Source organism: Bubalus kerabau, chromosome 16, assembly GCF_029407905.1.
Source record: "Bubalus kerabau isolate K-KA32 ecotype Philippines breed swamp buffalo chromosome 16, PCC_UOA_SB_1v2, whole genome shotgun sequence".
Taxonomy (NCBI): domain Eukaryota; kingdom Metazoa; phylum Chordata; class Mammalia; order Artiodactyla; family Bovidae; genus Bubalus; species Bubalus kerabau.
Window position 1 is genome coordinate 73,064,931 of NC_073639.1, and position 24,905 is coordinate 73,089,835.

The 24,905-nt window shown below is 51.7% G+C and overlaps 2 protein-coding genes across 13 annotated transcripts in view; one reads left to right on the top strand and one right to left on the bottom strand.

The window, feature by feature from the left end:
* MTMR3 (myotubularin related protein 3) overlaps positions 1-9,165 on the top strand; it is a 132,315-nt gene extending 123,150 nt beyond the window's left edge. For 3 of the 6 annotated variants that reach the window (XM_055549460.1, XM_055549459.1, XM_055549456.1), the window contains 6 exons: positions 430-575; positions 1,329-2,730; positions 3,826-3,936; positions 4,393-4,481; positions 5,205-5,231; positions 7,065-9,165. In XM_055549460.1, the coding sequence (XP_055405435.1) occupies positions 430-575; positions 1,329-2,730; positions 3,826-3,936; positions 4,393-4,481; positions 5,205-5,231; positions 7,065-7,236 (1,947 nt within the window). In that variant the 3' untranslated portion in view covers positions 7,237-9,165. The remainder of the gene's footprint in view (positions 1-429; positions 576-1,328; positions 2,731-3,825; positions 3,937-4,392; positions 4,482-5,204; positions 5,232-7,064) is intronic. The other 3 variants (XM_055549461.1, XM_055549457.1, XM_055549462.1) reach the window with 3 other exon arrangements.
* The window catches only part of LOC129629506 (uncharacterized), a 32,337-nt gene continuing 13,326 nt past the window's right edge, over positions 5,895-24,905 (bottom strand). For 2 of the 7 annotated variants that reach the window (XM_055549470.1, XM_055549467.1), the window contains exons 2-6: positions 19,617-19,780; positions 18,114-18,345; positions 16,765-16,934; positions 16,171-16,277; positions 10,225-10,608 (exon numbers count right to left, since the gene is read on the bottom strand). In XM_055549470.1, coding sequence (XP_055405445.1) covers positions 10,429-10,608; positions 16,171-16,277; positions 16,765-16,934; positions 18,114-18,345; positions 19,617-19,761 — 834 coding nt within the window. In that variant the 5' untranslated portion in view covers positions 19,762-19,780 and the 3' untranslated portion in view covers positions 10,225-10,428. Of the gene's footprint in view, positions 6,029-10,224; positions 10,609-13,747; positions 16,278-16,764; positions 16,935-18,113; positions 18,346-18,556; positions 18,662-19,616; positions 19,781-21,520; positions 21,670-24,905 lie in introns of those variants that run through there. The other 5 variants (XM_055549471.1, XM_055549469.1, XM_055549472.1 and 2 more) reach the window with 5 other exon arrangements.

Consider the following 24,905-nt stretch of genomic DNA (forward strand, 5'->3'; position numbering starts at 1 on the left):
TTCCACATGATTAATTTAGATGATCCTATAAAACAGGTTTGACAGTGTGTTCTGAAGCCAAGCTTTGTACCAGGGAACAGACAATCACCATCTAGCAGAATGACTCACTTTCTTGTGCAGTAAAAGCAACAAATTAAGCTGAGAAAAGCCAGTCATTCAGTAAAGGTGACCTAAGAAATAACTAATGAGAAATGGATTTTTGAAAAACATTTTTAGATTTTCATGCCCGCAGAGGCTCTCGGGTGAAAAATGTCTACCGCCTGCTCTTGGCCCCAGATAAGAGGTGCATTCACTCACGTAATGGCTTTTGGAGATCTTGCAGGAATGCTGGGCATTCCTGCTTGGTGCTTGCTCTTCCCCTTGTTTCTAGACATTTCTGACAGACCTGTGGGAACTTGTTTAAACCCGTGCCCCCCACTCTCTCCTCAGGTGCTGTACCCTGTGTGCCACGTACGCAACCTGATGCTGTGGAGTGCAGTGTACCTGCCCTGCCCGTCCCCGTCCACCCCCGTGGACGACAGCTGCGCGCCATACCCAGCCCCAGGCTCCAGCCCCGACGATCCGCCCCTGAGTCGGTGAGCCTGCGGCTGATGCCGAGTCCTCAGGTCCTTTGTGGGTGTATTCCTGTGTTGGGGTGTATGTAGGGGATGGTCGGACATTTTGACATTGTCTGGCTTCACACAGCTTTCTTAGCGCTCTTGAGCTTTTCTTAGGGAAGGTGTAAGGGTTTTGGGCTCTGAGGCTCTGGATAGCTTGAGCCTCGTCCCTGAAGAGTACTGGGCACTGTTTCCACTCTGTTCTTGGGCAGTTTCTCAGTGATGGAGCACATCCTCTGGGTTCCTGTGACCCTCTGGCTTGAGTTGCAGCCACAGCTTTGTGCTCCTGCCTCGCTGCTGTGACTTGTCATCTTGCACTTGAAAGGCAGATTTTATCAGATGATAGTCTGCTTTGCAACCTATGAATTAGCTTTATTGAATTCAGACTGATGAATAATAGAGTAATTTAAAATATTATACTATCAGAAAATCAGCAACGCTACCTTCCTTTGCCACTAATTGAGAAATGCAGAAGTATCATGAAGATTGTCTTTCTAAACCTGTGTTTGGTGTTAGTTTATCTGTATGTGTTCAGCATGGGGTGCCCGAGAGTAGAAGGTCTCACCCTGGAGCTCTGCCTGCCTGCAGCCTGAGCCTTATTCCAGATATGCCACGGCTCCTTGAGTAGCTGTGATGGAGCCAGTGAGGAAATGACTGCCCGTTAAAACCTGTTGCTCTGACTTGCCCCAGAACAACCTCAGATCCTCATTTCCCCCAAACTCCTTTCTTTAGGCTACCAAAGACCCGATCATTTGACAATCTGACCACTGCCTGCGACAACACAGTGCCTCTGGCCAGCCGGCGCAGCAGTGACCCAAGCCTGAACGAGAAGTGGCAGGAGCACCGTCGCTCGCTGGAACTGAGCACCCTGGCCGGTCCTGGGGAGGAGCCTGTGGAGCCTGACAGCCTGGGGAAACCGACCAAAGTGCTGGGTGGTGCCGAGCTGTCTGTTGCAGCTGGAGTAGCTGAGGGGCAGATGGAGAACATTTTGCAAGAGGCCACCAAAGAGGAGAGTGGGGTAGAGGAGCCTGCCCACAGTGGGGTGCAGGAGGTCAAAGAGGAGGCTCTGTTGGAAGAGGGGAGCAGGGATAAGAGCCCCGAGGGCTCAGCCCGTGAATTTGATCAGCAGCCGGAGGTGGGGGAGGCTTCCCTAAGGAGTCATCTAGGCACTAGCCTTTCTGGGCTCTCGCAGGGTGTTCCTGAGCAGGGTGGGCACAGTGTTCTCCCCAGTTCTCTCCAGGAGCCCCCCAGGGAAGAGGGTTCCCAGGAGGTCCCTGTGGAACCGTCTCAGATAGGAGCTACAGCAGAGGACAGGGAGGAGGCAGTCCTTCCCGTCTCAGCAGATGTGGCGGTTGACTCTGGTACCTCACAGTCAAGTTCTCTGCCCTCCCAAGTTTCATTTGAGACCAGAGGACCAAACATGGATGGGTCTGTGGACATGTTAATGGAAGATAAAGTGAAGTCAGACAGCGGGCCCCAGGGCCATCATAGACCTGGCCCTGTCCACAGTGGCCGGCTCGGTGGCAAGGACGTGCTTCCTCCAGCCGTGGAGCCCAGGCCTGCAGAGAGAAGCCTGGCGGAGAGGCCCCAGCTGGGGCCTGCAGTGCACAGGACTTACCCTGGCGGCGCCCGGAGCCCAGCGCATTCTCCTAGTGCCTTGCCTTTAGCCGAATGTAAGGAGGGGCTTGTGTGCAATGGTGCCCCAGAGACTGAAAATAAGGCCTCGGAGCAGCCCCCAGGGCTTAGTACCCTCCAGAAGTATCCCACCCCCAATGGACACTGTGCCAACGGGGAGACCGGGAGGAGCAAGGACTCCCTGAGCCGCCAGCTGTCGGCCACAAGCTGCAGCTCTGCCCACGTACACACGAGGAGCTTGCACCCCAAGTGGCTGCACGGCCACTCGGGGAGACCGTCGGCCGCTGGCAGCCCTGAGCAGCCTTCCCGCAGCCACCTGGACGACGACGGCATGCCCGTGTACACGGACACGATCCAGCAGCGCCTGCGTCAGATTGAGTCGGGCCACCAGCAGGAAGTGGAGACCTTGAAGAAACAAGTCCAGGAGCTGAGGAGTCGCCTGGAGAGTCAGTACCTGACTAGCTCCCTGCGCTTCAACGGGGATTTTGGGGATGAAGTGGTGAGTACACCATGGTGCCTCCGTAGCTGCACAGGAGATGGGCACGCTGTGCCGAGCGCCTTCTGTCCGGATTTCAGAAGCAGTCGGAAGGGTTTAGAGTAGCCCTGGTGAGAGGCTGGAGAGCGCCCGCCAGGTGACCAGCAGCGCGATGCTTTTTCTGTCCCGCCTGCGCACCCTCCACGGGCATCCTGTCCACAGGAGAGGCAGGAGAGCGTGTGCACTCAATGTGTGGCTAGTCAGTTCTCTGCGCAGAGAGGGTCAGGCCGTGAAGAGCGTGAACTGGCAGAATGACATTCGTCCAGCAACACCAGATACTCTGGTCCAGTCACAGTGCCTGTCCTACCCCAGTAGCTAGTGAGCAGTTAGTCCCCACCCCCCAGTAATGTGAGCTGTGGCTTGGAAGGTTTAGTTCTTTTTAAACATATGTGTACCCATCTTGTGGCAGGTGATGGATGGTAGTAGAGATGGGAAGGAGGATTGGTTTTTAGCACAGTTGGGAGTTAGTGCAGATGGGCCTGGTGACTGGAGGGGGAGGTACCTGAGGGGAGAGTCTCGGAGACACTCTCCTTCCTGGTGGGTATGGCTCCGCGTGATTAAGAACAGGTGTGAGTCTGGCTCTGAATCAGTCAGCGTACATTAAAGGCGGGCTCATCCAATGACTTCACTTCGAACTGACTTGGTTTTTTCATTTTCCCAAAGAGTCCTTCAGAGAAAGGAGGACACGCCCAAAGCACTGTTTCAGCACACAGGTGTCAGTGACAGGGTTAGATTGGCGGGTCCACTGGAGCAGCCGACATGGAGTTCCACCTCCACCCTGGTCACCTCGGCCTACCCACTCCCTGGAACCCGAGGCCTGCCCCTCCACTCCAGAGTCACTGCACCCGGCCTTAGATCTGTGTGTCTCTCTTCCAGCTGAGCTCAACCCTGTCTCTGCACCTGCTCAACCCAGCTCTCGATGGCTGAGGCACCTAGAGATTCAGCAGCCCTAACACCCAGGCCCGCCCACATTCCCCATGCTCCCTTCTTTGCCAAGCTCTTTCTTCTTCTGGGAGGAGACCAGGTTCATTCTGTTCAGCTGTGTTTGTTTGCCAACAGACTTCAATTCCCGACTCGGAAAGCAATCTGGATCAGAACTGTTTGTCTCGCTGCAGCACAGAGATTTTCTCTGAAGCCAGCTGGGAGCAGGTGGATAAACAGGACACGGAGGTACAGGCTCAGCCCCTGTTCTGAGTGCCACCCATGCAACTGTTTTGCGGTTCTTCTCCACCCCCATCGTCTGTCCCCCCTGCCCCAGCCAAGGGAAGACCTCACCGCACACTCACCCTCTCTGAGTCTCAGCACCTATGAATTCCCGTCAGATCTGGAGTTTCTGAGCCAGGGAAACTCGAGCCAGCCCTCTCTCCTCAGTGCCTCTGCACTAGAGCCTTGCCCGCTCTCACAGCAACCAGGCTGCTCTGGCTGCCTCTTGATCTCAGGGGAGTTTGGAGTCCCCTCGAGGGGAACGATTTGGACGCCTTTCTTGTACTGCTGACATCAGGCCTGATTGGCTGCTGCCACTGGAGCCAGTGTGGTCCCTGTGACTCTTGCTGCCCCAGCATGGCTTCATTGGCTCCAGCTGGATGGCCCATCTCCTGTCACTGACCTGGCCCCGATGTTTTACAGATGACCCGTTGGCTCCCTGACCACCTGGCCGCCCACTGCTACGCGTGCGACAGCGCCTTCTGGCTTGCCAGCCGGAAGCACCACTGCAGGTGCCCCTGGAGGGAGTGGCGGGGCGGGCGGGGTGTGGGGGCCGAGGCTGGGGCAGAGCCTGCGGACGGGGATGCGGGCATCTGGCTGGCAGACCCAGGGGTCTTCAGAACCCTGGCCCACCTTTTGTGCCTCTGAAATCGGTGTTTACAGAACTTCATTTGGTGTCTGTCTTCCATTTTAGGGTGATTGTGAGTAAGTTTTGAAATGTACAAACGATGTCCCTTTTTGTTTTTTCTTCCTTGATGGTGAACAACAGCCATTTCCACCCAAACCACCACTTTTTATTCCTAGAGTGAAAGTGCTTCCCATGCAGCATGGCTGCTGTAAGCAAAAGAGCTTTCCTGCTGTGGGCAGGGAGCTTCATTTGCCTGCCCCTTGCCCTGCTCCCTGACCTCATACTCCTTGGGGGTGGGGGGCTGGTGGGACTGGCTGAGAACGCAGTTTTCGGTCCACAAGGCTCTTCTTTCTGGGCTGCAGAGTGAGTGGCTACAGATGCTTTGCTCCAGGTTGGGGGGGTGACTGGAGAATAGTCAGTGTTCCTGGGATAGGGATTTGATCTGAATTGTGGCAGAGCTCATCCGCATGAGCGGACCTGGTTTAAAATAGAACCACCTCTCTGTCCAATGATGATGCTTCCAGGACTGTGTATCTCCCCGCCCTCACCCCAAGCCCAGATGTCTTTAGTTGGCTTCTCTTCTGAGCTCTCTCTCCCCTCCTTGCAGGGACACTGATCGTGTTGATCAAACGTGGTGAGCATTTGCAACAGCTTGTCTGTGGTGTCTGCACATCTACAGTAACTTCTCCACACTAACGCTCCCATTCCCCCTCTCTGCACTCACTGGGTGAAGCTTGGGTCCGGGAGCACAGGCAGGTGGGCTGGGGGCGTGGGGGCAACACAGCCTCTGGCTGAGACCACTGGAGCTGGTCAGGCTGTAGCCAAGGGTGCACCTGCTGACCGCACAGGTCAGGCAAGCCATCTGGCTGATGGTAAGAGGGGTGCTTCAGCAGGGGCTGGTCTTGTGAAGTGGCCAGTAGAAGGGGTACTTAGTTTTGGGTCAGTCATTCCCTGAGATTTCAGAATAGTACTGGCATCACTACTCTTTTTTTTTTCCCCCTTAAAAAAAAAGAGCCCAGGACGGAACAGAGGTGGTCTTCACAGAGAACTGCTAGCATTGAAAACTGCAAGGCAAGACCCCATGTGGCATCCATCAGGATTGCCTGAGAGAGGTCAGATAGACAAGCTTTAGCTCATCAAATTCATGTCAGGCCTTTGAGTTGAATTCCAGCAGGTATGTGAAATAAATGTACACATTCAGAAATAGATTGAGGCAGTTTCTCTCTGTAACCACAGGTTCTTACTGATACATGCTTTTCAGAAACAGTTGTGAATTACTCACTGCATTCCAGAGGATGAAGTCTTGTGTGTTGGTTTTCCTTCTTTCTTTTCATTGCCCCTTTCCTTTTGTGGTATTCTTTCGTCCGCAAAGCGTATTCAGCATTCTCTTTCGTTCTTAAGTGGTCCTTAATCCAGCAGTGGGTTTCCTGTCTGAGGAGCATAAAGGAGAAGGTCGTGAGTGATGCTGGCTGAGGAGGAGCTCCCCTTTAGCTTTTGACCCCACGTCATTGGAGGGCTGCATCAGACTCCTTGGAGTCTCCTGTTGGGCTTATTGGGGTTGATTTTAGGGCCTCCCCAGAGTGGGGCTGTAAGGTGAGCATAACCTCAGCCTCTGCCAGTTCCCCTTCCTGGAGGCCATGCAGGGCATCTGTTTTGGTGTGCAGACACCTATGCTGCACACACGCGTCAGAGCTGGGCTTTCAAACGGAGGAAGGGTAAGAGGTCAGGGTGCATTCAGGCCTTTAGAGAGCGGATACTCCCTGGAGATGCATGCGGGCAGCAGAGTGACCCACGAGTGGAGTGACTGACCCTTGTCTAATCGGGGGTGTGTGTGCACGCGTGTTCATCTGCATTGTCCTCTCACCCTGAGCATGTGGCACTGGTTGCTCGTCTCCTGGCTTCGCATGCCGGCTGCATAGCAGTCCTAGATGGCAGCAGCCTGTTCTGTGTTACTGCCTCTGAGCCTTTGGGCACGGGCTCCTCACTCCCCAGGTGGGCTGGAGGTTTCTCTCATCTGAGCGGCTCGGAGACCAATCGAATTGGTCCCTGGCCTCTCTATGATCTCAAGCTACACAGAGGCCATTGCTGAGGTGGGTGTGGCCACAGGGTTTTCCTGGACCAAGACTCAGCCATCAAGCTAGTAGCTGCCTTCCACCCTGGGCCCATTTGCTTTCATGGATCTCTGTTGAGCAGTGTCTTCTGACACCTGGTAACCTTGAGCCATAGTGGTAAGGCAGCCAGGTGTCCTGGACCCTAAAGTGAAAGTGGTGTGCGACTGCTCGGGAGGGCTCCCTTCCCTGCCTGGTTTCTTCCTGGGTCAGACCCACCGGACTGTTTGGTGTAGAGGAGTCTCCAGTCTCCAGCACATCTGAGTTGCATACAGGGAAGTTCTGTCTTCTGAAGTTGGTTTCCCCAGCCTGTCTCTGCTGCTGACACTAACACTGTTTTTGTTTTTTCTCATCTCAAGGAACTGTGGGAATGTATTCTGCTCCAGTTGTTGTAACCAGAAGGTTCCAGTTCCCAGCCAGCAGCTCTTTGAACCTAGTCGAGTGTGCAAGTCTTGCTATAGCAGCCTGCATCCCACAAGCTCCAGCATTGACCTTGAACTGGATAAGCCCATTGCTGCCACTTCAAACTGAAGCTCCGTGACCTGGGGCAGGCGGAGGCCGAGCTGCTCCCCTGACAGGCCCACGCAGCCTGGGCAGACCTAGAGGCCCGTGTGCTTTGGAATGGGGGCGTGAACCAGCTGTGCAGAATGGCAGCCCTTTGAGGTGTGCCGCTGGGTTGTGCTTTGAGTCCTCCCTTCCCATCCCACCCCTGCGTTTTTTTTCTCTACATTTTCTATCCTCCTCCTGCCTCCAAAAAAGAGAAAAGTACCCTGGTTGTCTTTAAAAAAAAAAATTTTTTTTTGACGGAAGAGCAGAGGTTGCCAGCTGTCAAGCAGTGCTGAGCGGTGCTTTGTTCTTCAGGATGGTAGGAGGCTGGTTGAGTCAGGAGTGGAGGCCTGAGCTAGACCGCGGGGAATAACGCCGGTACTGCCATTTGTGACCTATCCTCGTTACCACCACATCAGAGCTAAGGGGAAACCTTTGCTTCTGAGGATGCCAAGAGCATCTGCCCTAAGAGCAGTGCCCCCGTGCCCTCTCCCCTGCAGAGGGGCTGGGCCAGTCCCCCCACAGGCAGAGGAATGGGAGTGGGGTTGGGAGGGGGCACCCTCCGGAGGCCCTGAGAGGGTTGGCTGTGGGTGGTTGACATCTCCTCCTCCACGGGATTCTCGTTATCTTGTTAAGGGACCCAGGTGTCTGGGCTCCCCTCACTGTCAGTGGTCGGCCCCCTCAGCCAGGCCAGCAGCGCTTCCCACCCTTGGGTGCCAGGTGTCAGACTGGCCAAAGCACAGCACCCCGCTGCTGCGGTCAAGGCCGGAGTGCGTGCTGAGCCCGGGAAGTGCCTCAAAGCCCCCTCCCAGGCCTGGTCCCCCAAACACTCGCTTCCTCGGCCAACACAGGGAAGTCCAGACTCGGGGTTCCCGAGCTGCCCCACTCCCAAACAATCCTGGGCCTCCCCCTTGAGGGGTAGAATCGGTCTTTCGGAGTGCAAGCGTCTGGAAGAGGGAGTGTGTCCCACAGAACCAGCCTTCCTCCACTGCCCCTTGGAGCCCAGCCCTGCTGCTGTGCTGCTTGTCAGCCGCGAGGGGCAACGTCGTGTCTGCGGGGTTCCTTAGAGAAGGGACATAGCCCATCGGAGATGCAAGGCACCTCTCCTCAGCAAGCTTTGATGTGGCCCTCAAAGAGCCTTAAATCAGGATTTGTGGTGGAGGTGGGTACGGAGAAGGGTGGAGCAGAGTTTAGGTTTGTGCTTTGTGATCTTGGTGTCCGTGTTTGTGCCTGCCCTCCCTCCCCGGGGAAGGGCCATGCTCGGCGCTGTGAAAAGCTGCTAACCGGTAACTGGGCGGATTGTGGTGAGCAGTGGGGGTGCGGCCTGGGAACTCTCCTGACCTTTTGGGAGCAGCTCCCTGGCTAAGGGAAAGTTGTGTCTCAGGAAGGTGGCTCCTGTGTGTGCCTGGGTGTAGCTAAGACTTGGTCCGAAGCCTTCCCTGGAGCTATCAGTCCAGGCAAAGCCAAGGGCACCTGAGCACGGCTGACTTTCCAGTGGCAGCAGGCTGCTCAGAATTTGCATTGAGTGAAACAGGGTGTAAGTTCTCCTCCATACTCTGTGTGGTCAGGCCTTGCAGGTTGGGAGAAATCAGTCTAATTGAAGATTGTGCAGTTCCTAGTGACAGGTGCCAAGAGGTAATGATTACGGGTTTCTTGGGTCTGATGTACAGTGTGAATAAATGCTTGCAGCTCTTAGCCCTTTTTTGATCAATGAAGCACTTTTTTATTAATATTTTTCTTTGTATGTAAAGGAGGAACCGTAACTCTCCGTAGCTGTACATATAACCTTTTTCTCCTAAAGAGGAGTTGATCGGCGCTCCTATATTTTTCATTTTTTGTCAAAGCAAGAAGTAAATACTTTAGAACTGTTAAATATATAAATAAAGTGAATAAAGTTTAGTGTTCCGCATGGTAGCGTTTGCTAGCACGTTCTGATCTTTCTCCCTGTGGTTTATTCCCCTTCATCCCATTTCCCTCTGACACCGAAGCAATTTGAGGTGCTGCTGAGAAATTGAACTTCGATACAGGAAAACTAGATTTCTTTTTAGCTCTAGACCTTGGCAAGGAGCCTGCACCACGATACCCACACTGAAGCACAGTTCCTTGATGGTTTCTGCCCCCTATGGTCTCCAAAGTTAAAAAGGCAAAGCATTGTAACAGTCGGCCATTCTTCCTTATCCGAAGAACTGAGTGTCAACAGTAATTAAAACTACCTCTGTCCTCCAGGCTTTTTTTGCTGTTACTCTGTCAGCCAGTGCTCCGGCCCCTCAGCCCCACATACCAAGGAGCATCGGCAGTGCCTGCAGCAGCGGTGAGCACCGAGGTCTGCATACAGCGGAGACTGAAGGGGGTTTGCGGGAGGGCGGCCAGAAAGCACCTCGCCTCTGCCTGACCTTGGCAGAGACTCCTCGGGGCAGAGGAGACCAAACTGGGTGTGAGTGGACCCTGTGCGTAACTAGAGGCCTCCTGCCCCCTCCCACAAGAGGGAGGAAGCTCCGCCTCTTAGATCTGCAACCAGTCAGGAAGGCCATAGCTTCCCGTCACTTCCTGACTCGCTCCTACTCTTTGTAGAGGGATTTTCTTTCCCATGTCACTGTTGGGCACCCTTCCTGTCCCTCGGGCCTCTGAAGGACGTAACGTGGTGCAGTTCTTCCCAAGGGAGGGTAGGTACCGATTAGTGCCCAACTCTGGGGTCACCAGCCTTACATCTGAGGTGAGTTGCGTGCTCTTGACAAGTGGCCTGCGATGAGCGACCTGAGAGCCTCCCAAGGTCACTCTCTGGATGTACTCACTGCTTAAAGTACACACACACTTAAAAACACTCCAGCTGGTTCCACTCTGAGATCTGTGTGCGCCATGTGGCAGGTGTGTGCGGGGGAAGGTGCCACTTCAGCAGCCTTCAGTCCATCAGGGAGCTGAGTCTGGGCTTAGACCACTTTGTGAAAACCTGAGTGTGTGTCCACACAGAGCTCCTGTTCCTGAGGGCTAATGCTTTAGCCCTTGGTAAGTTAGAAATACTGGCAGAGTCTAACAAAGCTGTTGGGGCCATAGATGGGGAACTGCTGGCGTTAGGAAGATGGAGAAGACCTGCACAGTGTGGGCAGAAGGCAAGGAAGTGCCCCATGAGGGAGGCTGTACGTGGAGGAATTGGTTATCCGAGGACACGGCCAGTCTTCCTCACTCGGAGATAGTTGATCTCTGAGCCCTGGAGCTCTGAAGGTGACCTTGAGGTGCCAGGTCATCGTCCTCATCTCCAGATTTGCCTTTCCTGGGTCTCGTAGTATTTCCCTTCTTTCTGTACTTTGGTCTCCATCCCAGTCGAAAAAATGATAGTGTGCAGTGATCCACTACGACTTCCTAGTAAAGGTGTACAGAAAATTGATTTTGCTAAAATGCTCATTGTTTATTTCTATATTAGCAAATGATATTCTAAAGAAATACTGTGGTACATTTAAAGGGGAATGAACAGAATGCTCCCAGAACATTTGTTAAACTTCCAGCTATTTAAAAAAAATAAAAATGGGAGTAGAGAGTAAACCCTAGAATACAGTTTTCAGGCCACTTGGCTTGATACACCTGGCTTGGCCCACAAGGCTGGGTGATACCCTGCCACTGAAACCCTCCTGTGTAGCGGTATGCCACGTGTGCTGAGGGTGCGGCTAACAGCAGATGACGACGGGCCTGGGCTGTGCAGCAAAATGACTGACTCTCCACTTGGAATTTGGAAACCATGGCAGGGGTCCAGCTGTTTGATTTCATCATCTAAGAGCATTTGTTCTAAGTGGAGCTCACTGATGAGCTATCTGGAGGGCAGGACTAGAATGTGAGAGGCAGCGGCTCCGCTCCCAAGCCTCTGACTCCTTGAGACGGTCTCCCTGGCCCCGGTACACCGCGGCAGTGCCGCCTGCGTCCTCGCCCTTGTTTGGAGTCGTCTGCTGCCTGTTGTGCAGATACCAGCTGCCTCGCTGGTCAAACGGGGCTCTTCTAGGTTAGGCAGTTGGTCAGAGCTATGAGGGGAAAGGGTACCCTCTGAAGTAGGAATTAACAAAGGTTTCAAATGCTGTTGTATTTTATCACTGTCTTTTCTATCATATCCATGTTCTTAGCTTCTGTTAACACTGCTCACGGCAGTTGGCATTTCAGTTGTATTTTCAGTGAAATTTTACATCGGCTTTCAAAACTGACTTAACTGCTTCCAGACTGGTGTTAAGATTTTTTTCTAAATGCAAAACGTAACCCAAGGCTTGGATCCTGGCTAAATACCCTGTTGCTGCTGAAAGCAGCACCTGCTACTGCAACAGCCTTGACTCTGCTGTAGACTGAGTGAGTGTGTAAACGGAGGAGGTAGCATTTTCACCCGCAGTTGTTCAGCCCCTTGCACTGTGCTTCGCTAGTCAGTCGTGTGGCCAGTGTTTAGGTGCCGGGAGTAAATCCACTCTTCCCTAGTCTGTTCAAGAGACACGGAGGGGACAGCAGGAGTCCACGTTTGTGTCTCAGAGGCCTGGGACTTGAAATCCTGATGTTAGAGGTGGGTAAGGGATCTTAGGTGGGTAGATTTGTGGTTTTCGTGCTCTTCTGTGGGGAGCGAGCCTCCAGCCCTTTTTAGTATTGGGCTTCCACCTAAGATCTGATTTGAAGGAAGGTTTGGATGATTAAAATTACTGATTTAATCCACCCTCCTGGTTTTATTTTTTACAGTGGTTCTTGTTGGTCATCTGTTTTAAGAACAGCAGTGTGTCCATGTGAATTCCAAACTCCCAAACTATCCTCTCCCACCTCACCCCACCCTTCCCCTCTGGGAACCAACCACTCATTCTGTTTCTCTCTTGTGAAGTTTTGATTTGCATTTCCCTAATAATGACTAATGCGCATTTTTTATGTTGCTCTTGGCCGTCCGTATATCTTCTTTGGGGAAATGTCTGTTTAGGTTTTCTGCCCATTTTTTGATTGGGTTTTGTTGTTGTTAGTGAGTTGTATGAGCTGTTGGGTGACTAAGACTAATCCCTTGTGGGTCACCTTGTGATTCCCTTTGTTGTGTAAAAGCTTTCACGTTTAATTGGGTCCCCTTTTTGTTTTTATTCCCATAACTCTGGGAGATGGACTGAAAAACATATTGCTGCTATTTATGTCAAAGAGTATTCTGCCCATGTTTTCCTCTAAGAGTTTTATAGTATCTGGTCTTACATTTAGGTCTTTAATCCATTTTGAGTTTGTGATGCTTTGTTGAGAAAAATGAGATTCAGGGAGCAGCAAAGATTCATCCAGGGTTACCAGTGAAAGCAAAATGTAAATAAAACATTCTCTCCTGATGCCTTCCCCTCAGAGCTCTTGGGCTTCCAGAAAGCAGCCTTAGATAAATAGTTATTCTAACCTGGTTCTCTTTGGATTAGCCAAATCAGAAATCTTGGAGACGAGCCTAGCAGTCACTACACAAAGGCTTAAACTGTAAGTCCTCCGATCCCTGGTACCAAAATCAAAAAGTTTTGACATATATAATCCAGTTTTTTTTTTTTTTCTTTTAACCTTTCAAGTACCTAAGAACAATGTTAATAGAATGAACTAAATTCAAGTCATAATGTCTTAAAATCAGTGGGGTGGCAGGGGTCAGGGTGGGGAAGCATTTCTGACTAATGCAAGTTGTGAACTCAGTGTCCAATTCATACCTGTTTTTATTTGGAATGGTATAGAGGAAAAAGCCTGATTTTTATCTATGTAAGTGGAAATAGTTACAGCTTGTCTGCAGTCTCTGGTTATGGACAAAACTGAAGTAGATGCTTGAAAAAAAGGATTAATAGAGGACTATCCAGGACCTGCTTTCAGCCCTTATCTTCCATACATCAGGTGAGAAACACCCAAAGGTTATAATCGCTAAAATTACACGTGGTGACAGCCACTAACACCCAGGCGTGGTGACCCCAGCACCGACCCAAGAAGCCCTCACAAGCACGAAACCGGAGGCCTTACCTGAGGGCTCCAGCAGCCTAAGCCATGCGTGCTTTGTCTCTGAGCGTACCTGTTATGGATGATTTTCACTATTTAATATGACACTTGGAGTGAGGGAGTGCAGGGAGCCTCTGAGGTGCTGCCATAAAAGCCAGTTTCAAAACCAGTTATTTGGTGTAAAGACTCTGGGGTTTCTGAGCCCACAAGCCTGGGCCAGCTGAGCACCTCCTCAGCTGGAGTGGAGCACTGGCCCCAGGGCTGGGTCGATGAGGAGGACCTAGTAAGTGCTCCCTGCCCCTCTGTCCATGAAACAAGGTGACTTTCACTGCTGGAGGACATTGGGAATGATCAGAGCCAGGCAGGCTCCTGTCTCACCGGTCTTAAAACTTGAAGACAGCTGGCCCTGCCCTGGGTCTTCCACCTTACAGAGGTGACATCCTGGTCTAAGTTCACTTACAGTATCGTGTGACTGTCACTACTTGAAGACGTCAGAGCTCATCTATGAACTTTAAACACTGATGTATTTTAATGGATGCAGGTCTGCCTTAGGGGTGCACTGCTGCCTTAGAATCCTATGAAAGCAATGGGAAAGAGGAGCCAGAGAAAAACTGCTTGTTGGAGTTGAGGTGGCCTCAGTTTGCTGAACAGCTGGCGAGGTTTAGGTTTCTGACTGAAGACTGCACAAGCCAGGAGCTACACAGAGCAGCTGGTTCTGCAGGCTGCGCAGCAGGGGAGGGAGAGGGGGCCTTGCCTCTAAGCAGCGCAGATGTCTGAGGCACGGGCCTGGGCCAGGCTGTGTCTGCTACTTAGCAGGTGAGCCTAAGGTTGCAAGAGAGTGACGACCTTACCTTCAGCTCACCCTCCTTGCCATCTCCAATGCCAGAGGAGCCCATACTTAAGGCTTCATCACCCAAATTAAAACAGACTGAGTTAATTATAAATGGCTCCCCTACTGTACTTTGCCTGTTGGACAGTCATCCCCTAGAACTGGAGGTCTTTCAAGTCCCCCTTAGATGCTGGTACCCGCTGACACACACTACTGGGGCGGCTCCCAGTTTTGAAGTTCCTGCCAGCCCTGGGGACCCGACCTGGGTGCCATTTCTGTTCTTTCATTTGACTTGATGGACCAGCCAGCTGCTGCCTCAGACGTCTGTGCCCAACATGTGTGTTCTCTGGGGTCCCCAAGGACCTGCCGTGCCTGCTGGCTCTTCTGCTGCTGCAGCTGGCCTTTGGGGCTGTGCCAGACTGTCCTGTCCTTGCTCCTGTGTGGTGCTGGTGTTCCTGACGTTCAGTTGTTGGCTCTGCTTCCACACATGCTTCCTTGGAGACTTGTATAAATCAAGGTACTTTATTAACAGTTCCATCCATGTCTCTGCCAGAAATGCAGTGAAGGCCGTCTTCCCCAGGGGCTCGGAGAAGGTGTTAAGGCACCAGCTGTTCCCGAGCCAGCGTGCGAGGCTGCCTCACGTGCACACCCTGTGCAGCCCGAGGGACTAGTTCTCAGGGCCTAAGACTCTGCTCACCCAGTCCTGTCAGCTGGAAGGAGGGCAGAGCCAGGAGGCCTGCAGCCTGGGCCTGTCGCCAGTCCTCTGCGTGCCGGGTCTAAGGCGCGGGGATGGCGCAGTTCCTTACCAGTCAGCCTGCGGCAGTTGCGAACCTGATGCCACTCTGCCTTCCTCGCCGCCACGTCCAGGTAGGAAGTTAACCTCCTCTTTCCAGATGGTAGCTGAATTCCTCCCCAAAGCCTTGCCTGCCTTAGGAAGTTCTGAGCCACACTAGGCAGGAATGAACCTTGGCAGCTAAAGCCACTGCCCACAGCTCCTGTGCGCTGCCTGAGGCAGGGAGGGCGAGGGGGCGAATCCTTTGCTTCTCCTTACCTGGACATCTGGATCACCCTTGCCTCTCATGTCCTCCGTAGCTCTGCCCTCCAAAGCCCTCTAGACTTTCGGAGATCGCTGCCAAGGCCTGAAAAGCTGAGGACAAGAGCCTGGGTGTCTGAAGTCACCTGTTTGCCCTTCATCTCTGCGGCCCTAACTGAAACCTCAGCTTACACTTTGCTTCTGACAGCTCTGGATATACCAGCTGACTTGCTCTTTTAACAACTAATGAGACCGGTGGTTCTGCACAGCCTTCTTCGGTGCCTTAGATGCATCCCTATCCCAGGAGATAATGTGGCATTTCTGTCTCTGGCACTGCCGTCTGTTAGGGAAGACTAGGCAGATAAAAGATCCTCATTATCCAGAAAGAACTGGGACCTGGAAAGCCCTTTTAGAGTTAACCCACTGTAGACAGAGACCAGAGTTTCACATGGTAAATAGTGAAAAAGGCTTGACTGGAACAAGTATCTATTAGTAGAGTGTATTTGCAACTATGAGCTAATTCTTGAGTATTTTATATATATATATATATTTCCATCCTAAAGTTATGTGACTGTACACAGGACATGGTTTCATGTTTGATTTCCATAATACAGTCAGCCACAAGGGTGGTTTTTAGTCAAGGCCTTCTCCGGTTTTCCGGAGAGCTTCTCTTCAGCCCTTTGATAGTCAAACTGCCTGCCATGCAGCTCTTCACTTATTCCTGGACCTTGTTCTGAGTCCTCACTGGCCAGGGGCTGCACTCGTTAGTAAGTGGCAGCAGACACTGACTCCATCGGGCTTGAGACAACTCGTAGCCTGAAGAAGCCAGAGCTGGGTGTCTGCCTAGGCCCATGCCTGTGTAGGTCTGTGCTGCCCTGATCCAGAGATGGTGGGACCTGTGTTCTAGCTCTTTCGGTGATTTAGGCTGTGGCTCTGACCACTCCAGTCTGTTCTGATTCTCCTCTGTGGGGAAGTTTGTCTGGTTAACCCACAAAGCTGTAGAGGAACCAATGAGGAAATAGTCGTGTTTTACAAAGTTAATTGCCATGCAGCCTGGGGGGGTAGCATCCTGAAAGCGCACACTTGAACTTCTGCTCTGCCGGAGTCCCCCCTATACCTGCTTTCCCATGTCGTCCAGAGTTGGAGGGGGCAGGAACCCTTCTTGTTTGCTAGGCAGCCAGCCTGCTCCAAGGCAAGGAACGTCTCTTGCCTGTACCTGCCCAACTGGAGGAAGAAGGGGGACGTGTCGGGCTCTCAGTGCTCACAGGATTCCTGGCCACCTCTAGCCAGGGTGGTCCCCAGTGTGAACTAACAAAGATCCAGCCTCTGTCGGGGGGGAGTGTGACCGGGGACAGCTTCTCTGGCTGGGTAGCCCTGCCCGGGAGCCAAGCCATAGGCCACCGTGCTGGTGCCTCACCTCCATTCTGGGCAGTGGCGACCCCTGAACTTCCCAAACACAAACTTCTTGATGTCTGCCCATTTTTGGAAAGGAGAGCCACCAGAGGTGCCCCTAGGGAGCAGAGTAGTGGGCTCAGACAGCAGGTACAGAAGGTGGGGGGAGTTGAACCCCTGCCCTCAGAGGGGAGCTGCACTCCGTAGTCCGAGTAGGGGTAAACTTCCGGAGGGGCCCTCTGGCACCCTTTCCTCCACAGCACCGCCCACCCCACTCCCACAGCCCTCTCTGGGCCGGGAGTCCCTCCTGCCTGCCCACCGCTGTGCCCACGGCTGCTCCTGCTTCTCCCCCGCCGCCTCTGCTCCAAACCCCCGCCGCCCCGGCGAGTCCTCCAGGACAGCCTCACCCGAAGGCAGTGAAAGCACACGAGCCGGAAACAGCGCAGTGTCCGCCAGCGGGGCAAGGGACAAACAGGCTGAAATGCTCCCCTGCAGAGCATAACGAAACAAGAGTGAAGGAGCTAGTTACATACACAAACACAGGCACAAGTCTATGTAACACCAAATGGGAGAAAAGGAAATCATCTGCTGAATGATTCCATTCTTTAAAGGTTCAAAACCAGGCAAAAGTGTTATTTCCGGTGCAAAGACATGATAACTACAAAAGCCAGGGCCCTGGACATCTCTAGAGGCTGGAGAGGATAAGTGACCTTCTGGACAGTGGTGGGTTTCACGACTGCTCATCTCATAACTCATCATCCTCTGCAGATTTTTAACGTACTTTTCTAGTCAGTCATGTTATTTTACAAAGGTAAAACCACCACCCAGTCCCTCCATACCTTGGGCTTCTCAGGGCATCGACCCCTTGGTGTGCACACCTCTCCCGTGATCGGTCAGCCTCAGTGGGGAGCTGTCAAGGCCTGAGAAGCAGTGTTGGCTCAACCGCTTGGGTGGCCCTGGGTCCATGAGCGGAGGGCCGCCGTCATTCCCCCCGGGGGTAGGCTTGCCCCAGCCTGACTGCGTTCCCAGGGAAGTGTATGTCAGTCTGGAGCACTGGCTTCCTGGCTGCAGCAGCCTGGCCCTGAGTGGGTCTTACCTGACCCGAATCTGCTGCTCATGAACAGGATCTGCTATGATGAGTTGCCCCAGCACCCTAGGTCTAACTTAAATCAGGTGGGGTACTCTTGGTTTCCACTGTTTATATAATGTGGTCATCTGTCCACTTAGCTGGAGTTGGTGGGAGAACATTACAGGGACCTCCCCACGCCTGGAAACCTTTGATTATGTACAGGGAGAGCAGTCACATAGCAAAAAACAAACCCCTACTTCATGTCAGGCACCTCAGTAGCTGAGGCAGAGAAAGCCAGAACCCTGTATTCACGGAGAAGACTGTTGACAAGACGGGTAAGTGAGAGAATGCTGCGGAGCAGTCTAGGGGTCTGTGGGAAACTGCAGCGAGTCAGGAGAGGTCCCTAGGGAAGCAACGTGTAAACCAGGGTCTGAGGGATGAAGAGGGAGACAAGAAGCCAATTCGCTGAGCATGTACTATGTGCTAAGCCCCTTTTGTCCAGACCACCATTGTTTAAGATAGGTGTTATCCCCGTTTTACAGATGAGGCAGCTGAGGCTCAGCGAGCTGAAGAGCCCTATCAAAGGTCGCTCAGCTAACCTGCAGCAGGATGCAGACTCAAACTCCAGTCTGGTGATCCAAAAGCCAGGCAGTGAGGTGGCTGCTGTCACAGACAAAGCCAGAAGTGGTGGTGGCCTCAGTGGATCCAGAGAGAAGCAGACGTGCAGGCCCAGCAGGGACCTGGAGGGGAAGTGACAGGACTCGGCGAGCACTGCTGAGGCAGAGGGGCAGGACGTGCTGCAGGCTCCGCCTTGACCCGCTGGATCATTTACTTTGGCGGAGGATGAGGGGAGGGATAGAGGTTTAGAGGGGAAAAAAACATCATCTAAATTTGATATAAAATAAAACCGGGCTAATCCCATGCCTAGAAACTCCCTCTCCACGCCGCAATCCCAGTGTTCTCTCCACCCGTTCCCACCCCTCCTCCCGCTATCCTAAGGCCCCCAGTTCTCTTCTGAGCCTCCACCCTTCTACTACCTCACCTCGGGCAGGTCAGAGCTGGGAGGCCCACCAAGAGGATGCTGGCCCTGGCCCCCCGGGCTTTGTTCAGGCCTCTCCTGAGGCTCCCTCCGCTACAGAGGCTCTGCCTGGGGAGAAGCTGCTTGTGTGCTGAACTCCTCAGGGTGGAGTCTTCCCCCAACCCCTCCCCCCACCACTAGGACCCAGAACATTCTGTGTGCACAGCCTCCACAGTCACACAGGGCTCAGAAGGGCCTTGTCTTGGTCTAATGCGCTTCTACTGCAGTTCCAAATATATTCCTACTGTCTATAATAAGGGGCCCAGTTTTCATTTTGGATTAGGTTCTGACACTAGCTGTCCTGTCCCTGGATTGTAATGATGTAGACCCTGAGTGGCAGACAGCCTTTCCCAGCTCTGGGAGTGAACCTCATTTCTAGCTAGGAAGGCCCACTGTTTTAAAGCAGAAGGAAATTAAAAAAGAGCTCTTTGTTTCTATGAAATACACAGTTTTATGTGCAGTTTTATGTTTCTTCATGGGTAATAACTTAGGAGGGAACCTTGGGAATAGAATACAGAAATAACAAATTCTGGGCTATTAACCGTGGTTAATTGTTTCTTTATAGCCTAGTGTGGAGGCACATCTGGGTTGCTTTGCACTCACAGTCACAGGTAGGGAAGGAGGTCTGCTTAAGTATAACCTAGCAGCTGGTGCAGAGAAGGCAATGGCACCCCACTCCAGTACTCTTGTCTGGAAAACCCCATGGACAGAGGAGCCTGGTCGGCTGCAGTCCATGGGATCACTAGGAGTCGGACATGACTGAGGGACTTCACTTTCACTTTTCACTTTCATGCACTGGAGAACGAAATGGCAACCCACTCCCGTGTTCTTGCCTGGAGAATCCCAGGGACGGGGGAGCCTGGTGGGCTGCCATCTCTGGGGTCACACAGAGCTGGACACAACTGAAGTGACTTAGCAGCAGCAGCAGCTGGTGATCCCAGCCTGGCTCCCAAAGCAGACACTGCCGCAGGCCTCACCTCCAGTTAAACAGTGTTTCTCACAAGCCTAATCATGGACCACTTACCTGAGCTCCCTTCGGCTCTCAGATGTGGAGGAGGTCCACATGTTGTCCAGGCGTCCCGCAAAAGCAGCCTTTGGGGTGTAACCCACCCTTGTGCCCAATAAGCTGGATGAATCTGCCACTCAGGCTCCAGACAGCTGCAGGTCATTGCTTACTTTAGTAAACACCTGTTTAAAAGAAAAAATGAATTGAAAAAGTGTTGGACACTTTGCTCAAGAAAGGTACAGAAAGGTTCCCCTGGCTAGCTCTATGGGCCTGCCCGTCCTGATGAGCTAACGGATGAAGCTACCAGACCGCTGAGAGAGAGGCCCTCCCGAGTCACTCCCCCAGAGCAGTAACACGAGAGACGGGACGAGCACACAGAAGAGAAAATCCAGCCCCAAGTTCCTTTTCTCAGAGACACAGCCAGTATCAATCCAGACTGGCTACGGAAGGCCTTCTGGAATGTACTCGGTCATCCCGTCACCCTCTGTTGCGCTGATCCATGTACATGTAATTCATCTGTCCCGCCCCAGGAGCGTGGCTGACCTCCTTCAGTTCACAAACCACAACCCAGATTCCTTGCTCTGACAGCAGCTGGCCTCCCAGGCATACTCAGCTGTTCTTCACCCCATGGACCTTCTCCCCTTAACTCTTCTCATCCGTCTCCTCTCCCTCAACTTCCACATTTCTGAGTGCCTGTCCTTGCTAGACCTGGGGGACATGGAGGGAGGGAAATAAGCCCAGTCCCCAGCCTGAGCTTTCTGCCTAGTGAGTCCATGGGTTACGCAGACCTTCATAGTAAACCCTGAGAAGGGCTGTGATGGGGCTCTGAGCCCCCATCAGGACGAGGCTCTGGTCTCGGCATCAGGAAGGGTTTCCCTGAGGAGTGTGACTTCTGTGGATAGAAAGAGGTGGTAACCAGGCACCAACCGGGGGCAGGAGAGGCTGCAAGGAGGGCACGCTGTGGCCAGGCCAGCAGGGCTGTGGGCCCGGAAGTGAGGCCCTTTGCAGGGAGGCACTGTAAGGCCGGTGGGGCTGAAGAGCAGGGGGCACAGAGGGAGGTGGGCTTGGCTCAGACAAGCCAAGTCTGGGCTCGAAGAGGATGGTCTATGTCCCTAGAGCCATGGGAAGCCTCTGAGGGGTTTTCAGTGGGGAGAACCCCAGAGTTGTGTTTTCAAGAACCTTCAGGAGCAGGTACAGGGCCTTCGTGCTCAGGGTGAGAAGGAAGCAGCCATACCATAAAGAAAAGTATTTGCCCTGCAGAGAGGGGAGAAATGCACGGGAAGGACGACCATGCCACCTGCTGGAGGGTTTGCGTGCTCAGAGGGAGGTGTGGGCTGGGGCTGGACGTGGGAGAGTGAGGCAGAGCGACAACGCAGGCAGGGGATGGGCACATTCTCGCTCACCCCCAAGAGAAGAGGTGGCCGAGGACTGAGCCAAAGGCCAGGGAGAAGAAAGGAGCTGGCAAAGCAGTCCAGGAAGGACAGGAAAAAGGAAAGCAAGGCAATATGCTGCCAATCTATAGTGAAGAAAGTATTTCAGGAAGCACCAACCCTGGAGGATAAACAGAAGCCAGCCTCATGGAGAGAAGAGAAAAGAAAGGCAAAGAGAACAGGAAGCCCACAGCCCAGAGGGCAGAGAGCCTGGAGCTCTGGGAGCTGGAGTCAGGGAGGAAGCCTGGAGGCTGGCGGATCAAGAGGGGCCTCAGTAAGGAGTTTGGACACGATCCTGAGGGCCAGTGGAGGGCTGTTAGAAGTTTCTTTTTAATTAGAATCAAGATTTATGCTCCTTGTAAATAAAACAAGATGAACCCCCCGCACAAAAAAACACACAAAATTCTAGCAACAAAGGTATATGTTAACAAGTGAAAGTTCTGCCAAATGCCCCTCCTTCGGTATTATTCCAGAGCTCTTACTGCCCCTCACCAACATCGTTAGTTATGTGCGAACAGGATTCAGCTACATACAATCTCTGCACCTTTCCTCATTCGGTCAGCAGCCGTCTTGAGCATCCGTCTGGGCGGATCCACGCAGACACGCCCGTGGGTCTGAACGGCTGGACCATCCGCCACGGCCTGTGGATGGATGTGCTTCTGTTCTGGGTGCTCATTTTCTTTAGCCTAAGCTGGCCGTGGAGGCGCCTAAGGAGAGGAGTGTTCCCCAGGGCCCTGCGTCCCGGGTTGGTTCCGCATTAAGTACCTGGCTTTGGGGGTGACGTGGCCCCTCCTGGGCCTCAGTTTCCCGGTTCACTGTGTGCTGGGCACTATCATCTCATAAAACAAAGTGGGTGTTAATATTTCTCATCGGTTGAAGAGGACTAGAGGACTGTCATGATTAGATTTGTGCTTCAGAGAGATCATTCGGGTTGCAGTATGAAGAACTGCTCGCTCTTCTCATCCACATTTGTAAAAAAGGAGTCTTAGTCTGTCAAGGCCTAGTTCAGTTTCCTCTTCCAAAGGTGCTCTCTCGAGCACACACAACCTCTTAACTGGAATTCTCCTCTACCGGTTCTCCCCTGGAACATAAAACCCCTGGAAGTTGAGAATCGTGTTTTTCATCTTTGCATCCTCCATAAGAGTAAGTCTATACAAGGACTTAATAAATCTCAGCGGAGTTGTCCATGCACTAAAGAAATCATTTTGGTTGACAAATAAGTGAGCCACTCAATACTTGTTTGGGACCCAAGCCTCCTTTTGATATGGAGTTTTATCCACAGGCCTTGAGATGCGTATGATTAAGCACTGCAGGAGGTATTTTCCTGGCTCTGAAAGGCTTTGACCTGCCCTGCCTGGAGTGCTGATGTTGAATGAGACTGTCTGGAAAGATGCCCTAAAAGCCAGCCAGGTGTATTGTCCCTGAGCTTTAAGAAGATCCTGCAATTCGGAAGCCTGAGAGCTTCCTTTTCACCTTGCACAATACACTGAGAGCTTTGCCTTCACTGGACTATTGCTGTATAGGAATGAGTGACCTGCTTTTTCTTTGCTTTGAAAGTTTTGCTCATTAAATACAGTTTCCTTAGATCCATGCAGTTTAGTGTTAGGGAAATAAAAAGCTTGTATTGAACACCTGCAACTTGAAGATCAGTTCTTCTGTTTCATAATTTAAAATAACTTACAAAAATGGAAACAAATGGGATTTAATTAAACTTAAAAGCTTTTGTATAGCAAATGAAACCAAAACTGAAATGAAAAGACGACCCACAGAATGGAAGAAAATGTTTGCCAACAGAGCAACCAAACCAAGGGATTAATCTCCAAAATTTACAACAGCTCATGAAGCTATCAAAAACACAACCCGATCAAAAAACAGTCAGAATCTAAACAGACATTTCTCCAAAGAAGATATACAGACGGCCAACGCCTCATCACTGCTGATTACTAGAGAAAGGCGGATCAAAACTGTGATGAGGCTACCACCTCATACTGGCCAGAATGGACATCGTTAAAAACTCAACAAATAAGGAATGCTGGAGCGGGTGTGATGAAAAGGGAACCTCCCACAGTGCCGGTGCCAGCGCAGGCTGACACAGCCACTATGGAGGACAGCATGGAGGTTCCCTAAAAAACTAAAAATAAGAGTTGCCATATGATCTAGCAAGCCCACTCCTGGGCATATACTCAGACAAAACTATAATCTGAAAAGATACATGCATATCTATGTTCACAGCAGCACTATTTATAATAGCCAGGTGATGCAAGCAACCTAAATGTCCATGGACAGATGAATGGATACAAAAGATGTGATATGTATATTATAATGGGATATTACTTAGCCATTAAAAAGAATGAGATAATGCCATCTGCAGCAACAAGGATGGGCCTAGAGGTTACCCTGCTGCTACTGCTGCTGCTGCTAAGTCCCTTCAGTCGTGTCCGACTCTGTGAGACCCCAGAGATGGCAGCCCACCAGGCTCCCCCGTCCCTGGGATTCTCCAGGCAAGAACACTGGAGCAGGTTGCCATTTCCTTCTCCAATGCGTGAAAGTGAAAAGTGAAAGGGAAGTCGCTCAGTCGTGTCCGACTCTTAGTGACCCCATGGACTGCAGCCCACCAGGCTCCTCCATCCATGGGGTTTTCCAGGCAAGAGTACTGGAGTGGGGTGCCATCGCCTTCTCCAGAGATTACTCTACTGAGTGAAATAAGTCAGAAAGACAAACACCATGTGATGTCACTTGTATGTGGAATCTAAAATACAGTACAAATGAGCACATCTGCAAAACAGACACACACAGAACCGACTGTGGTGGTTTAGTGGTGGATGAGGGAGGAAGGCATGGGGAGCGTGGGACTAGCAGCTGCGAACTATTTTATATATATATATATATAGGATGGTTAAAAAAACAAGGTCTTACTGTATAACATAGGGAACTGTATTCAATATCCTGCAATAAGCTATAATGGAAAACAATATGAGAAAGAATATATATATGAGTCACTTTACTGTACAGCAGAAATAACACATTATAAATTAACTATACTTCAATAAATTTTTTTAAAAGAAATCAATAACAGGAGGTACTGTGAGAAAATCACATATATGTGGAAATCACACAACACACACTAAAACAACCAAGAGGTCAACGAAGAAAATTAGGAAATTCAAGGAAAATTGGGAAACTCTTTGAGATAAATGAAAACAAGAACAGAGCGTATCAAGTTACTCAATGCAGCTAAAGCCTAGATGGAAAGTTATGGTTATAAATGTTATCCTTAAAAAAACCTCTAATTAATTATTAACCATACACCTTAAGAGGCTTCCTTGGTAGCTCAACTGGTAAAGAATCTGCCTGCAGTGCAAGAGACCCCAGTTCGATTCCTGGGTCAGGAAGAGCCCCTGGAAAAGGGATAGGCTACCCACTCCAGTTTTCTTGGGCTTCCCTGGTGGCTCAGATGGTAAAGAATCTGCCTGCAATGCAGGAGACCTGGGTTTGATCCCTGAATCGGGAAGATCCCCTGGAGAAGAGAATGGCTACTCACTCCACTATTCTGGCCTGGAGAATTCCATGACAGGAGCTTGGCGGGCTACAGACCATGGGGTCACAAAGGGTCGGACACAACTGAGCAACTAATGCTTTCTATATACTAAGCACATATACCTTAAGAAACTAAAAAAGATGTGCAAAATAAACCTAAAGCAAGCAAGAGGGAACAATACACATTCTAGCAGAAATAAATAAAGTGCTGCTAAATCACTTCAGTCGTGCCAGACTCTGTGCGAACCCACAGACGGCAGCCCACCAGGCTCCCCCATCCCTGGGACTCTCCAGGCAAGAACACTGGAGTGGGTTGCCATTTCCTTCTCCAATGCATGAA